Source organism: Cenococcum geophilum, assembly GCF_001692895.1.
Source record: "Cenococcum geophilum 1.58 unplaced genomic scaffold K441scaffold_10, whole genome shotgun sequence".
Taxonomy (NCBI): Eukaryota; Fungi; Ascomycota; class Dothideomycetes; order Gloniales; family Gloniaceae; genus Cenococcum; species Cenococcum geophilum.
The window spans coordinates 3133396-3149474 of NW_027137568.1; the positions used below are offsets into that span (position 1 = coordinate 3133396).

Sequence of the window (16079 nt, forward strand, 5' to 3'; positions counted from 1 at the left end):
TCTTTCTGTGTCAAGCGCTCCTCAAGACTTTTTCATTGTCACATACTTTTGCTATTAAACTCTCTTATCCCCACATCAAATTGTAATTGTATACAATCCTGTCAACGACTTCACCACAGTCATGTCTACACAAGACGCAAGCCTTCCGGTGATCGACTATTACAAGATCATTGCCCCTTCCATCATTGACTCACCTGAAGCCCGCGAAGAGAGTGAGAAAGAGAAACACAGGCTCTTCCGGGCCTTCATAGAAGTAGGATTCGTCTACTTGGCCAACCATTCTATCCCGGACTTTGCCTACGAAAACCTCTTCGCTCATGCAAAACGCTTTTTCGCCCTCCCCGAGGAAGAGAAGGCCAAAATCGAAACCGGAGAGAAGAAGGCCTTTCACGGATGGTTTGCGCCGCACCGTACCTCTGGTGATAAAACCCACTCAGACCAAAAAGAAGCATTTGACATTGGCGATGACAACGATCCGACAAGGCCAAATCAGTGGCCGGAGAACTGGCCAGAATTCCAAGATGATATGAACTACTTCTTTCAGAAGTGCCACCAAGTCCATTTGGTGCTGTTGCGGGTCCTTGCACAGCAGATTGGGATCGATGAGAACTTTTTTGAGCCCCACGTTAATGCGAAAGATCATTTCTTCCGCGTACTATATTATCCGGAGACAAGCCGATACTCGTTCAAAAACCGTCTGAGAGCCGGAGCGCATACAGATTACGGGACTTTGACGTTGCTGTTTAGTGATAACAGTGGCGGCTTGCAGGTTCGACATGCCAATGGGCAATATATTGATGCTCCGCCAATTCCAGGATGTGCCATTATAAACGGTGAGTATTTCTCACTCTCCTGGGGCTGTGTAATATACTAACAGACATAACTCAGTCGGTGATCTCCTGGCTCGCTGGTTCAATGACATCCTCCGCTCCACGGAACACCGCGTCGTTGAGCCAGCACCAAAGCCAGCACCAAAGCCAGACGAGAACGGGAATATTCCTGAGATACTCCCAGCTCGGTACGCAATTGCGTGGTTTGGCCATCCAAACCGCGATGCACTGGTTGAGCCACTTGAGCAGTGCTGCACTCTAGATAATCCGAAGAAGTACGGTCCGGTCTATGCTGGAAAGCATGTAGTGGAACGACTGGCTTTCTTGCACAAAAAGGGGAAAAATACGGCAACTTGGGACGAAAGTATGCAACGAAAGGAGGAAAATACCCATGCGGCGGAAAGTTTGCCCCAATTAGTTGATGCAACAGCGGGGTAGAGTCTGCTACTGATCCTGTACTGTTAGATGTTGATTCAGTTCAATGATCATGTCTACGATCGTTTCGATAGGCCTAGTATGAAGTATTGCCATCAAAGTTCTTGTTTGTTGTCCAGCATATTGCTACACGTGCTAAAACGCGATGATGCGATTTTTCATCTAAACCACCATCTCGGGTTAGATAAGTCCGCTGACGAGTAGATTTTAATCTGTTGGAGATTAGCTCAGTCGACACAACGATTGACAAGCTCACGCACATGTGGTTCTTACTCCATCGGATTAAAATGGTTGTTGTGCATATGCAAGATGCTGTTCGGAGTTGAAGGACGTGAAGTGCATCTTGGATTTCAGGGGTGTCTCGGACGCAGGCGAGGCGGTTCCTACCCATCTCCTTCCTCCGACCTCCGACATTTTCCAACTACCGCATATGCAGGATCTCCCCTTTGCATCTACATTGCAATGCAACACTATGAGACTGTGTAAATGGCCGTGATTGGTTGGATTGCTAAATCATGTACGAGGTGGCAATTTTGTGTGCGAACGTCACGGCCGAGCATCATCACGCAAACCGTGGGTGAGACTGAGTTGCTCGTTTGAGCTGACTTGAATATGGAACATCTTAGGGACAAGGGAATACCTCTGCTGTGTTCTCATAATTTCATGTAAACTACTTGATCGGCAATTTTAGCTCTGCGCTTCTGAGCTCCAAACAAATGTGAAAAGTTTTCCTTCACATTATCTATCAATTTTATTGAAACCCATCTAACTCTAAGTATGATTAAGACAATTTCTGCACCAACGGTATGCCAACCGCTTGAAGCCTTACCCGACAATGTTAGAGCTTTGTGTTGCTGATTGGATTACAGGTCATTGACCTCGGCTTCAAACCGGGGTATTACCATATTATCAAGGAAACCGCTGTCGAAGTAATTGAGCCGACCAACACAGCTCAATGGACGCCTGATTCCTGGCGCAGCAGGCCAGTGGCTCAAGCGATCGATTACGACGACCAGCTGGCTCTTGAGCAGACTTGCTCCCAACTACGGAAGCTGCCTCCTTTGGTGCTTCCCTATCAGATCGAAGGTGCCCGGCAGCAACTCTACCAAGTTGCCAAAGGCAACGCCTTTATCATCCAAGGCGGTGACTGCGCGGAAAGTTTCTATGATGTCCAGCATGATATCATTCGTAGCAAGGTTACATTACTTGCATACCAGAGTCAGATTCTGGGAGCAGCACTGGGCAAGTCCATTATTCAGATCGGGCGTATTGCTGGACAGTATGCGAAGCCACGTTCGCAAATGTTCGAGAGGTTGCCAACCGGCGAAACTGTCCCTGCCTTTCGTGGCCACAACGTGAATTCGGAAAACCCAGAAAGCCGAGAGCCTGACCCACAACGACTGCAGCTTGGCTACTTCTATGCCGCGGCAACGTTGAATACCATCACTCAAGTCGAAAAAGAACCCAGCCAAGGCGCAAGAAACACGAAAGCGCCGCCTACACTGTACACATCGCACGAGATCCTGCATCTGCCTTACGAATCAGCTCTTACCACTGGAGTCTACAACACCTCAGCCACCTTCCTTTGGCTTGGTGAGCGCACACGGCAGCTGGATGGGGCACATGTGGAATATGCTCGCGGCCTTCGTAATCCCATCGGCGTCAAGATAGGCCCAACAGCTACTCCGGCAGCTGTGGTTGCCCTTCTCGATACCCTTTCGCAAAACCGAGACCATTATGGCAAGATTTCGCTCATTACTCGCCTTGGTTGGGGCAAAGTGCATTCTACGCTCCCGCAAATCATCCGCGCTGTTCAACTTTCTGGGCACGTTCCGATCTGGATCTGCGATCCCTGCCACGCTAACACAGTCTCCACCACATGTGGCCGGAAGACCGGGATCGTTAATGCGATGCTGGGTGAATTGAAGGAGACCTATGTTGCGCACCGAAGACTGGGAAGTCATCTCGGTGGAATCCATCTTGAGCAGACGGGTGAGAATGTTACGGAGTGCTTCGATGAGGTGCACGTTGTTGAGCCGGCGGATTTGGGAAGATCTTACCGCTCACTTTGTGACCCAAGGTTGTCAGCTGATCAGGCAATTGATTTGGTTAAGGGTTTCACGGCATTTGTGAAGGAGTGGTGTCCAGAGAGTGGTTTCTAAGCAGGGAAATTTCACTGTTTTGCAATAGAAGGTCTAGAAGCGACTGTAAAGAAACATGTGAAAAATTCGAAAGCCATCTGCTTGGATTGACTCATTAAAAGCTTCAACAGACGTTGACTTCATTTGATTACTATTCCATTAAGAGTTTAGTAGTGGTCCGTTGAAGCCGTGTGCTTACCTCAAACAACCCATGTCCTAGGATTGGCTGGATATTTTGTTTTGCATTGGACATGTCTTTAACTTATGGCATTGCTGCAGTCAATCTAAATTTTGAACTTTCAGACGCCGCGTTGACTCAAAATAGTTCCCAGACATTATGAATTAGATACAGCGACACGATTCAATTGCTCAAGTTTCTATAATTTACACTTGCATTCAAAGCGGCTTCCTCCCATACACAAAGTTAAGTTTCGGTTGATAGCCATAGGTCTTGATCTCAACTTCTAGGGCGTCTAGGAAGGCATGAAACTCCTTGGCGTTTCTGGCGACACTGGGGATACCATCGGCTGTGAAGTTTATGTTAGCTGGAATAGCTTTATGTTCTGAGAACACGGGACACCTACGGCCTATTTTTTGGTCCAAACTCCGGAAACATTCAACCAAGAGCTCAGCGGAAACATCAGCCTGTTCCGGATCCTTTGATTTGGCGCCATAACCGTGATCGAACTGGATCTTGATCACGTTCTCTAGACCGGCATCTCGGAGGTATCCCTCGAGCTGGTATGCAACATGAATATCCATGCCGAAGCCTTTGGTCGACCATTCTTGCAATGCAGCTTGCTTTTTAAGCTGCGGCAGGCTCGCCGGCCGCAATGGATCAATCCACTCCACCTCAACAAGCTGGATATATCCGCCCGGCTTAAGGAGTTCAACTAGGTTGCGTACGACGGCTGACCATTCTTTAGACGCGATTCCCCAAATTAAAAGGCGTTGATGGACGATGTCAAATGTGTTTTTCCATTTCCAGGATGACGGAAAGGGATGGAGGATATTGTGAGCTCGGAGGTCAGGGGTCGTTGTCGCCGGATTTCCAGCTGATCCTGAGCCGGCGCCCGGGAAAAGAGTTGATCCAATGTCGACGCCGAAGAGCTCGAGATTTCTATCTGGAAACTGACGGGGAACATCTCTTAGCCAAGTGCCTACAATTCATTCGAGAACTATCAGCCTCTCCACTCGATCTTCGAATTCCAGTATTTGCCTTAGATTGAGACCCAGATTGCGAAATTACACGCACCGTCTGCACAACCAGCATCAAGGATTCGGAGTGGGCTGAAACCCTTGGTGTTGGGCGTCACCAGCAGCTTGCCCTCAGTAGTGCTGTTCATGAAGTGGTGCTGCCTCTGAAGGCGCTCAATCTCTTTGGCGTGGTGCGGAAGCATGTATGCGCCCTCAGTTCCCGAAAAGTGAGTTGTGGGGTACGCCTCCGCCGCAGCGACCCCGACAGATACTGACTGTGGTAAAGCAGCAGACATGATGATAAATAGACCTCAAGTTAGTGTCATTTGCTTGTGCGATTCTGCGTGCTTGCAATCCTCGTCCTCGACTTGTGACGCTCTTTATATATATATAAATATACGCCTATTTGTTGATCGGTAGTCCGTGCACCGATTGTAAGAAAAAAAGGACTTGTGTAAAGATTGATCTATGAAGAAAAAGAGGCTATATATACATAGTGTAGGTGCAGGCAATAGGGAGGAACAGGGGGTATACAATACATCTGAAACAGGGTGGTAGTACAACCTAATTCAGATCGACACTATTACAATTACTGCCTTAACGATGCTTGTCTTTAGCTTGCTCAATTCGAAGACAATCTTATGTGCGACGTTGCGGGTATACTCTTGGTAGAATCACTGCTTTGCATTTTCCAGGCATTTGTAATGGAAGGAGGTGGCTAGTGCTGGGGCCGCCATCGGAGTTCCGTGGTCGTCGTGCATATTCGTCTCGGACAACCTCACGAAGTCTACATCAATGTCAGAGAGTGGCACAGACGAAGCGGCGGCTCTCGATAAACGGAGGGCGCATTCAAAGGTTTTGCGAACTCGGGGCGTACACGGCAATCTGCCTTTGTCTTCATACCAAAGCATATGTGGCCTCAGACTGCGGTGATCCTTTTCAGTTTCCATTGGCAAAAAGTCGTGTTCATAACTTAAATGCTACAGCGGAGAACGCCACGTTGAAAAGGTATTCCGCCCTCGCTCTTTTCTTCCAAGCTGCATTCTAGGGCTGTTAGCTTAGTCGTTATTGCGCTTTTCATGCTCAGGTTTAGTCAGACGGGTCCCTTCATTATGTTTCCTCCAACGACTACGACTATTCCTTATCGTCTTACGGGTTTGGCAGGCTTGATTCTAGGCCACAGGCTCATTCCATCGCTCGGTCCACACAAGTCAATGGAACCACATCACACAACTCATCATTTGCAGAACGAACATCATCCCCCTCCAGGAGTATACACAGCACGCGAATTAGTCTCTGGAGCGCTGCCTCTATTAGAATCGATCGTTCTAAGACTCGGGGGGGATGCTCCAAATCGGGTCAAGGCGAAGGATATTCTGATTGATGGACTTGCGTCATCTCTAGCAATTACAGGGAGGGAGTCAACTCTGCCTCTATCGTATACCGCTTCGGACACATCAAGAAAGGAAATTGCATGGCAAGCACATCGGATCGGAAAGAGTCTGGTTAGGTATGTCCGAGAAGCCATCAATGCAGATGAAGCGGATCCGCATTTGAAAATCTACAGCCAATGCGATGGGCATCTTTGGACATCAGGGACGACTTCACTTCTGCTAGGCCCGCGAAGTGCTAGCGATTTAATGCAACTGTACAATGAATGGGTAAATACATCGATTCGTACAGCTTGAAGTATTGCTAATTCTCGGTTAGCTCCACCGGATGGTACTCCTTCGAGATGCCTTACTGCCGTTTGAGAACTATGAGGAGGTTCCCTTGTTAATTGCTTCTTCGAATTCTCGAGGCTTGCGCGACTTCGAAGAGCCGCGAAAAGTCTTCCTGTTAGAATGTCTCACTGGCATCATCTCTCAATCCGCTATCGTGAATGTTGCGAAAGCTTTTACTGGTGCGAGCCTACCTCAAGGAGGATACGGTCTCCAATACTCCCAAGGTCTCGTCCTACCTGCCTTCTTATCTGGGTCACCATCTCTGCACCTCCTCCGATATCATCCGGTACGTCTTGACGACTCGCAGACAGACCTCCTGTTTGACTACGAACATCCGGTCTACTACCGTGCGCCGAAAAACGAGATCTCTCAGCCCGAACACCGCATTCCTCCAGGAGCGTGGCCGCCGCCATCGCTGGTGACGCTCAACCCCCAAGTTACGAGGTCCTCAATAGGTGTTAACATCGGCATTGATTCGTCTCGCCGCATCTTGCAACTCCAACTGGATATTGACACTGGTATCAGTGTCTCTGTCGACCTTGGCCAAATTGCTCGAGGCCGGCGGTATGCTTACCGCGCGTCTTCGAATAAATCCCGAGAATCAGAGGCCGATGCTACACCACCACCGGAGACCAATGGCGCATCTCTTGAATCTAAAGAAACTCCATTGCCAAGTCCGCCTCTAGAAGCTTGCGATAATCCTAAGAAAGGTTTCGCAAGCGCCCTACTCCATGCTACGGCAAGAACGCTCGCCCAGCCAGGCCTAATCACATCCACAAAGAAAAAGGAAGAGAACCAGGTGCATGTCTTCCCCGCAAAGGATCCGCTTGTTGGTCTTGCACTACTTGGAAAGCTCTATCCCGGAAACGTCATCTTGCTTGATGAAGACGAGGCGCCGGAAAGTGCGGAGAAGACCGGCAAGGGGTTTGGTGCGAGGTTTGTGGTTTTGCAGGCTGCAAGCAGTCAACGCATCAATGGAACACACGAAACATGAAGCGGATGGGAGCTTGGGCGGGTGTAAATTGGATCAAAATTAGCATTGCCATTGAGGGCCGGGTTGGGCAGCAAAATATCTTACCAACAATTTTGTTGGCATTTGCTCTGCCTTATACTTTTTTTTTCTCTTTGTAGCTATAATGCCAGCTGATTCCAACTTCCAACCTCCGCAAAATTCTGACAGGCGTGAATTCAGAAGCTCAGCCTAAGCGACAATAATTAAGCATCTATAGGCAATGTTGGTCTAAGGTATCACGGAATCACACAAACTCCGCTCCAAATTATTCAATGACTGCTAATCACATCACCCAAACTCCAACGCTTTCAAGAATGATTGCCGAACTCTAAGCTTCAGGCTCATTCACAGAAAGGCTTGCCATTATCAACCTCGTAAACTCCTGCAAATCATCAAATTCCGCTTTTGGACCTGACGCAGCACTTCCCCTGATATTTCTCCCTGTCCCACCACTACTTCTAACTTCACCATCGCCATCACCATCACTAACGCCAACGCCATTCCCGTCATATTGCTCCCTCAGCACCTTTGCTTTAAGCTTAAGCTGCGTGAGACCTACAGGACCAAGCGAATTCTTCGCAGCGATCCACTCTTCCGGGGAAGTCGCTCTCCACATGACATCCGGTGCAGGAAGAGGCATATTGAGGATCAGGTCAGTATCTAACGTTTCGTAGAAGTACGGATTCTGTTTTTGGGTTCGACAAGATAGGTTGTTGATCATATTGACAAGGAAGACGGTGCGACGGATGGATTCGTGGATGATCCATTTGCGCCAAGATTCATCAAGGTCGGCTTCGTCGCTAGGGCGGAGGTGTTGTTGTGCCAGGCGACGAGCCATCTGTAGGAGGGAAAAGCATTCTTATAAGCTGTGACAGATTTTGGTTCAGACTAGGGACACAGCCTACCTTGAGGAAAAAGTGGTGCTGCAACTCGGCACATCTTGCCTGTTCCGCAGTCGATCCAAAGAAGCCTACTATTTGATAGACACTCATTGCATGCACGGCTGCCAATGCTTCTATGTCGGAGTTTCCCCATAGGCGCTAGAATACCAGTTATCTAAAGCTACTGTCATTTCATATGTTCTACTTACAAACGATTTGACAAGCCGATCCCGCTCTTTGTTCATCATTATGTGAACGAAGGTCTCACTACTAGGCAACGCAGCGTTGTGAGCGCTGACGCAGCAAAAGGCATTTGCCAGAGGTTCCAATACATCTCCCTCCACACATCGATACAGCCGGTGGTGCACAAAAGGTGGATACGTGCCACGTTTTAGCATCATCTGTGGATATTCTGACAGTGCTTTAATCAAGTCGTCATCCGTACTCATCTTGTGGAATGGGCATTCCACAGATCGTAGACTTCTGTCGATTGATTCCGGCTGGGCTGCTTTTGATGGGCGGCGAGTCTGTTCAGATCGAGGCGCGGTACGCTTCTGAGGCCAGTCATCATCCGATCGTGATGTTATGTTAGCATTGCTCCTCGCAGATAACTGGTTTTTTCTGGCGAGAGGAGGCGCTGCGGTACTGGTACCCCAGGGAAGTGGTGGCTTCCACGAAATAGGTTCAAAAGTAGGAACTGTTGATGAAGAGGACATTCTCTCATTTTCACGTGCCGCAGATGTTAGTTGGCGGCTTCCAGGCATTCCAAAAGAACCCAAGAGATCAAACGTGCCACCGTTTGTTGGTCCCAGCATAGGATCTTGAAGTGTGTCGTCGCCCCAACTCACTTGCTGATCCTTCTCGGAGACATTTGCTGCAGTCTTTCTAAGCCACTGGACAGGGCGCCAATTACTGAGTGATTCGACATCACTAGTGATGGAAGTAGACGCCGGACCCGAATTGTGCCGCCAGTCGGACATGTAGTCAATATCTGATTGATGGTTTCGAGAGCTATTTCCGAGACTGATTTCAAGATTCATGCCTTGATCGAAGGACCAATCCATCTGTTGCGATTCATGCGGAGCTCTCGCCCGCATATGCTCTTGAGCTCGCAAATGGGTACTGCCTGATTGGAAAGGCAGCACTGAGGATCTCTCGTTGCTCTCACCAACAGCGTCAAGATCAGTGGAGATGCTATTGACTGCTGTGTTGGACCCTTTTGGAAATGAAGCATCGTAACCATTTGCGAGCAGTATCTGCATATCTGCCATACTCAAGTTGAATTGTGAATCCGCTAAAGATGGAGTCTCGTTGTCACTAACTCCACTAGACTGTTGTCCAAACATGGGCTGATTTGTTTCCTCGTTGTCAGCGCGTGGCTGCTGAACGATACGGCCGTCATCCACCAGTCTGTCCTGGGCTGGTCCCTGGGTAGCCGCAGCATACTCGCACCTTTGATTCCGGGATATACACCGGGAGCATGAGGGGAATGCCAAGTCACAACCGAGCTTAGAAGCCGCACAAGAGAGACAGGATTTCCTTTTAGACTTACGTGGGCGGGAGAGGGCTTGGAGACATCGCCGTCTATGTCTATCTCTTAGATCTCCTACTTCCACTTAGTAACAATAGCTAATTAAGCGAAGCACGACGTAGTCGATATAGCAATGGTATAGACGAGTTAATCGAACTTACTTCTCTCGAAGCCTTTGTTACAAAGCCCACAACGGTGGAAGTCTTGACAAGCCGCGGCGTTGGGGGAGCTCGCAGGATTGCGGGTGCCATCGGCGGGACGTTGCATCCTCACAAGCATAGAGTCGGACCGCGCAAGGTCGGAGTTCCAGCGTCCGGTCTGGAGAGGGTCAGCACTCAGTGGCATTGCTGTCCGACGGTGAGGTCCGCATCTTCGCTTGTCGGCATGCGGTGGGGAGATGTTATGGAATATGGCGCTCCATGTAGCGTATCTGCGCCCCAACTTTGCGATTCCTAGGCAGGAATGTTGCAATCTCGACGCCGAGCGAGGACGCGCGAGATCGACACCTGTGCTGCTTTCCGTAGCCTAGTCTATGCAACCAAGGAGCGTGGGATACAGACTAGGAGTTTTGAAGCTGCAGAAAAGCCGTGCTTCTTAGTTTGCGCAGTCGGTCTTGTTGGATATGGTTGTTGTTGCAGTCCAGGAACCAGCAGTCTAAGCTTAACTGAGGCAGCGCGTGGCTTAGGAAAATTCCATGCGGTTTAGGAAAACTCCATGCGGGCACGTAATTCCTCCCTTTCTCGACGTGCTTCGCAACATGAAACCACACGAGACATCCACCAACGCTCTCACAACAACACCACTAGTGACCTAATGTTCGCCATAGACACAGCTGCCTCGGCGCTGTTGTAGCTAAAAATTCACTACACCCAGACAGTCCTACCAGCCTCCGCCGGCATAGACAATATGTGAGCGCCTATCGTACGTCCTCTTTGCCTGGTATGGCCTCTTTGTCGTGAGTCTTCCTATGTCCTCGTTCGGCCGATTCGATTTGTTCATTTCGGACTGGCAACGTTGCTCTCCGATGCACGCTTCTAACGATATCTCCGACGCATTCACAGGGCGTCTTTCCCGAACCAACATGAGCTATCACGACAAGGCTTCAATCGAATTTCCGTATACAGTTGTATCTGGTTCGTCGAAAATCCTTGTCTAATCCTGGATGGTCGCTGACACTACTTCGATGCCGTTACGGTAAGCGCCAGGCGAGCTCGGAAATCGGGGGACAGAGCATGCATGAGTCTTGCGAGCTAAACCGCGAATTTGCGTATCAGGATGGCTAGTGCGTAAGAACTCTCACGTTGCCTTGGAGACTTCTACCGCTGCAGGGCTCGCTTCCTCTCCTAAGCGAGCTGCACTAATGTGCATGGTATCGGACATTGGGCTTGCTGGATATAGAGTCAATCTTTCCATTAAAGCTTTTTATCAACTTCTTCCTATCACAAAAATTGTTATTTTTTATTCACCATAGAATAATACATTCTTTGCAAGCTTTACCTTGCATGAACTGATTTAAAATGGGTCTCGATGGCACCCTTCGTGTGCTCATCATCGACCACTATGATTCATACACGAATAATCTCCTTCAGCTCTTACAAGGAACCAGAGAAGCCGATGATGGGACCTGCCATTCCGAATGGAGCTCTGCAGTCGTTCACTTTGACCAATATACTTGGTATGTTGGCACTTACTTCCGAAGCTTGCTTTTAGCTAACATTCAGGAAGGGAACATTTCAGGGACTATATATTACCGTCGGTCGACGCAATCATCCTTTCGCCAGGCCCTGGTCGACCAGATCGGATTAGCGATTTTGGTTTCAACTCCCGTCTGATTAAAGAGGTGAACGTCCCGATTTTAGGTGTTTGTCTGGGCCATCAAGGCATCGGTACCTCCTTTGGTGCTAATATCATACATGCACCTAACATCAAACATGGGCAAGCCTCACAAATTATCCACACAAATTCGGGCGTTCTCAAGAACCTGCCACAGTATTTTGATGCGATTCGGTACAACAGTCTCGTCCTAGATTTCGAAGGTGAGTTAAATTTCATAAGCATAAATAGAGTCACCTAACGTTCTCTAAGGGCTACATCCAGAGCTTGAAGTGAATACATGGGCATACGACCCAGAAGATCCTTCCAAAAAGGTCTTGATGGGTCTTCAGCATCAACACAGGCCCATCTTTGGAGTTCAATGGCATCCTGAGAGTGTCTGCTCCTCCTATGGCAAACAAATACTCAGCAATTTCCGCGAAATAGCATTGGACTTCTGGAATGTCAGCACACCTTGGAATTGGTGGACAAGACGACCCATCGGCAGAAATGTATCTCTTCCTTCACAGTTGGTTGCCGAAAGTGTCATTGAGAGGGAGGTGGCAAATTCCACAGAGAGTGGCTATATTGCCTCTACTGGACTCAAGGACTCTAAATCTCGGCCTTACTTTGTGAAATCTGTGCCTCTTGGTAGAGGCCCATCTGCCCAAGACGCCTTTGAACTCTTCGTGCGACATAGCACCCTGGATGGGGAGGCATGGCTGGACAGTGCAAAGGTATACAACTCACCATGCTTGGACATTATTTCCGGATACTAAGACCGTATCCAGGTTCGAGACGTACATTCAAGGAATTCTTAGCTTGCCGCAGGCTCCTTCAGTCTCAGCTACTCGACAAGAACGCAGTCTCTATCATTCTACCAAGAAAACAAACGGGTCAAGACTGAGAAACTCTCAGAGTCGTACTGGGCCTGGCTAGACCGGTTTCAAAAGGAAGTCATTCAGACAAACACTCAAGCCCTCTCAGCGCACACGCTTGACCAGGAAGCAGAAATCGGTCAGCCGTTATTCCAAGTTGGGTTGATTGGATATCTTGGTTACGAGCTGAAGCGGGAATCACTCCCTGGATATACCTACACGCCATCTTCAGAGCATCTTGCTGATGCGCAACACAACGACACCCGCCTGCTTTTTGCCGATACTGTTTTCTGGTTGGATAACTACACTCGCAATTGGACAATTGTAGGACTTGTTCGTCGAGACGAGCGCGATCCAATTGGGGCTGCCGTTGGCTCTACCAAGAGCGTTGGTCGAACGGAATCTAATTTCGATGCTTACGTAGAGAGGGTCCGCGAGGGATTTGCACGCCCACCATCTCCACCCCACCGTAGCCCGACGCCTTTGCCCATGTTCCGCGGTACTGACAATGAAAAGACCTACAGTACTGCTATTGAAGCATCGCGCGCCGCCATCCGTGAGGGTGAGTCGTATGAGCTCACCTTGACTACGAAATTCAAGGCCGACTGCGCCAATGAAGACCCGTACTCATTCTATCTGTACCTGCGTTCCCGGAACCCCGCACCTTACTCAGCATATCTCAACTTCCCTTACCACGACGTTGCGATTTTGTCATCATCTCCGGAGCGCTTCATCTCCATAGACCGAGATGGTGTGGCTGAGATGAAGCCGATTAAAGGCACCATTGGCGTCAGTACAGACGCGGTTGAAGATAAACGAAGAATCAACGCGCTAGCGACAGACAAGAAGGAACTCGCTGAGAACCTTATGGTACGTGACTCTCGTACATATTCATTAAAAAACTGCTCCCTAATATTGAAGCTAGATTGTGGATCTCATTCGATCGGATCTCCACAACATGTCCCCCTCTGAATCTATCACCGTACCAAAACTTCTCCAAGTCGAGAGTTACGAGACAGTCCACCAAGTACGTTATACTTGCCCATCTCCAAGCACAGATCGACTAACCCCAAATGCAGCTAGTGACGACCATCCAATCCCAGATCGCCCCCAAAATCGGTAGCGTTAAGGCAATCGAGCGCTGTTTCCCACCCGGCTCTATGACTGGCGCACCCAAACTGCGCTCTGTACAGCTTCAGTGCTCTTATCAATATTCAATATTCGTAAAAGGCCGTATTGATATTGATATTGAAAATTAATTCAATATTGAAAAATATTGAAAAGATATTGAATATTGAATATAGTACAGTCTTGGTATGGTGTTTTATTTAAAAGTAGGCTCCGTACGCCCCTGGGCTCTAGTAGAGCTTCAAAATAGTTACTCTCTCGCGACTACTCTCTTACCACTATCGTCACCTCCGCAATCCTTGGCGTGGTGTAGTAGATGTTGGCTGCTCTCTAGATTCTGCCAAGGCCTCCGAAGTCTCTTGTGCCACATTCGTCGCCATAGCCTCCCTCCCCACATTAAGCAATACTATATTCGATTCTTGCTATCGCGAATAGCTTTATAAGGGAGGATCGCGGGTAAGCTGCCATATAGAGGTAGATAACTGGTGCTTTTACGAGGCGACTTTTGGGGAGTTTATGTTTGGGGTAGGGTCGCTTGACGCGTCGTCGTCGCCGCTAGAGTGGATAAATTGATTGGAATTAAGCTTAGAAATAGCGGAGGAGGATGTATTATCGTCCTTAATTGCGTTAGTAGATGAGGGAGGTATGGCATTAATCAAAGGTAGAATGTACGGGGAGGGGGTGGGTGTAAAAATTATTGCGATGACTTACAAGATCTAATTTAATGTTTGGTAATTTTTACTTTCTATAGGTTTACCTAATGAATTTTAAATGCGCACGTATTGTAAGGAGGCCCGAGAGTCATTTACTAATACATCTTGCCTCATTTTTACCACCTCAACTCTAAAAATCTTCAATATTTAATATCTTTCAGTATTGAACATATCGTATTGATATTGACATTGACATTCAATATTCAATATTGAAAATTCAGTAATCAATATTCGATATTGATAAGAGCACTGTACAGCTTCTCGATGCACTCGAGGGCTACCAAGAACGTGGCGCCTATGCTGGTAGTCTAGGCTATCTCTGCGCAAGCGGCACAGTAGATCAGTCTGTAATCATTCGAACGATCGTTAAGAAAGGCAATGAGCTAGTCTTAGGAGCTGGTGGTGCGATTACGTGGTTGAGCGATGCAGGGAAGGAGTGGGAAGAGGTTATGGTTAAGGCAAATGCTGTGGCTAAGGTGGAACCCTTGGTCAAGATCCCGGAGATTGATGTTCCGGAGCTTGTGGCTTAGAGGGCGCTCAGATTTTGCATGGCAAGGTTAGGTGTTAGATTAGTAATATCTCTCTGTTCGTCAGATCATAGGGGTTTCGGGAGTCATTGGTTTTGGAATAGTCTGGTCCGTCCTTGAACAGTGCTTTGGTCCTCGCAACGCAATTCGTCAACTGCAGTTTAATGCTTTTTTATTCATTATCCATTCATACATGATTCCGCCGCGATGGGCCTGATGAAGAATTCTATTGACCTGAATCGGATTTTCTTACCACCGTCTTATTACTGTCTTTGATGCTTATTACCTTATGACTCACCACCCTGTTTCTTACCATCGTATTGCCTACCACCTATTTCTATTGCCTGCACCTACCTTATGCATATAGAGAGCTTCTAGAGCCAGCTTTAATAAATAGAGTTCTTATTCTAAATTGTCCGGTTAATAGTTATAAGCCCGGGCTATCTATTACATTATCTTTTAACTTAAGGTCTTAAATATTTCTATCGTTATCTTAATTCTAGACGCCTGTAATAACCTCTTAATAAGAACAAGATATACTTTATACCGTTGCTATAGTGTCGAACGGTAAAACTCGTGTGTAGATTGATCTATGAAGAAAAGAGACTATTTATACATGAAGGAGTAGACTAGGTCGGTGACCGAGTCGGTGATCGAGTCAAGGGTAAGATGGTAGTAAGTAAATCCGATTCAGGTCGACATATAGTAACCCTTATAAGCCTAGCTAATTAGGACGAATAGATTAAAGTAATTAAGTCTAAAGCAATTAGTAGTAGAGTATAGAAGTATATCGACCTATATACTAGGCGGAAGGAGCTTCTAGTACTTAAAGAACTAACTCAACCGTTAGTAACGACCGTTAATCCAGGGAAGTTAAAAATTACGGAGCTTAACGCGGACGCGAAAAAGGAACTTATAATATAATAAAACGACTATAAGAATCTCAAGAAACTTTCATTTATCCCTTCAATCTGCACTCTCTGAGCACTCTTGAGGTATCAATACGAGGTCTGATCAACCTAACACTTTGACGAGTGAAAGCGCTCGGTTGCCTGGGAGAACAGTTTTGCTGCCATCGTCTGATCTAGAGGCTAACCGCAATTAATGGCAATGGTGAAGATAAATAGTGCTGTGACATCCCAGAGTATGTGAGAGCGAACACACGTCCTCCAAACAGTCGAAAGCCCAGAATCAATCAGCATTGCCAACGAAGCATAGAACCGTTGAGGTAGGTTCAGTGCTGCCTCGCCAACATACGGACGTAACCCCA

The 16079-nt window shown here is 47.8% G+C and overlaps 6 protein-coding genes across 6 annotated transcripts; 4 read left to right on the plus strand and 2 right to left on the minus strand.

Moving 5' to 3' along the window:
• Positions 1–121: 121 nt before the first annotated feature.
• On the plus strand, positions 122–1544 carry K441DRAFT_704094 (Clavaminate synthase-like protein; the record flags this gene model as incomplete). Its single annotated transcript, XM_067653517.1, has 3 exons — positions 122–833; positions 889–1479; positions 1528–1544. The coding sequence occupies 2 exons, from the start codon at positions 122–124 to the stop codon at positions 1266–1268; spliced, it is 1092 nt and encodes a 363-aa protein (XP_067506874.1). The 3' UTR covers positions 1269–1479; positions 1528–1544.
• Positions 1545–2042: 498 nt separating this feature from the next.
• K441DRAFT_704095 (DAHP synthetase) lies at positions 2043–3519 on the plus strand (the record flags this gene model as incomplete). The annotated part of the gene is made up of 2 exons (XM_067653518.1): positions 2043–2069; positions 2180–3519. The coding sequence occupies 2 exons, from the start codon at positions 2043–2045 to the stop codon at positions 3425–3427; spliced, it is 1275 nt and encodes a 424-aa protein (XP_067506875.1). The 3' UTR covers positions 3428–3519.
• A 143-nt stretch (positions 3520–3662) lies between these two features.
• K441DRAFT_606397 (uncharacterized protein) lies at positions 3663–4899 on the minus strand (the record flags this gene model as incomplete). Its single annotated transcript, XM_067645401.1, has 3 exons — positions 3663–3933; positions 3991–4566; positions 4662–4899. 3 exons carry the CDS (start codon positions 4897–4899, stop codon positions 3803–3805), a joined length of 945 nt encoding a protein of 314 aa, XP_067506876.1. The 3' UTR covers positions 3663–3802.
• An 816-nt stretch (positions 4900–5715) lies between these two features.
• K441DRAFT_685599 (uncharacterized protein) lies at positions 5716–7321 on the plus strand (the record flags this gene model as incomplete). The annotated part of the gene is made up of 2 exons (XM_067651900.1): positions 5716–6264; positions 6314–7321. 2 exons carry the CDS (start codon positions 5716–5718, stop codon positions 7319–7321), a joined length of 1557 nt encoding a protein of 518 aa, XP_067506877.1.
• Positions 7322–7488: 167 nt separating this feature from the next.
• On the minus strand, positions 7489–10033 carry K441DRAFT_656154 (uncharacterized protein; the record flags this gene model as incomplete). The annotated part of the gene is made up of 4 exons (XM_067647967.1): positions 7489–8177; positions 8245–8379; positions 8430–9826; positions 9913–10033. The coding sequence occupies 4 exons, from the start codon at positions 10028–10030 to the stop codon at positions 7668–7670; spliced, it is 2160 nt and encodes a 719-aa protein (XP_067506878.1). The 3' UTR covers positions 7489–7667.
• Positions 10034–11268: 1235 nt separating this feature from the next.
• K441DRAFT_704098 (ADC synthase) lies at positions 11269–14812 on the plus strand (the record flags this gene model as incomplete). The annotated part of the gene is made up of 8 exons (XM_067653519.1): positions 11269–11426; positions 11477–11787; positions 11837–12300; positions 12355–12363; positions 12430–13311; positions 13367–13468; positions 13521–13628; positions 14540–14812. 8 exons carry the CDS (start codon positions 11269–11271, stop codon positions 14810–14812), a joined length of 2307 nt encoding a protein of 768 aa, XP_067506879.1.
• Positions 14813–16079: the final 1267 nt, after the last annotated feature.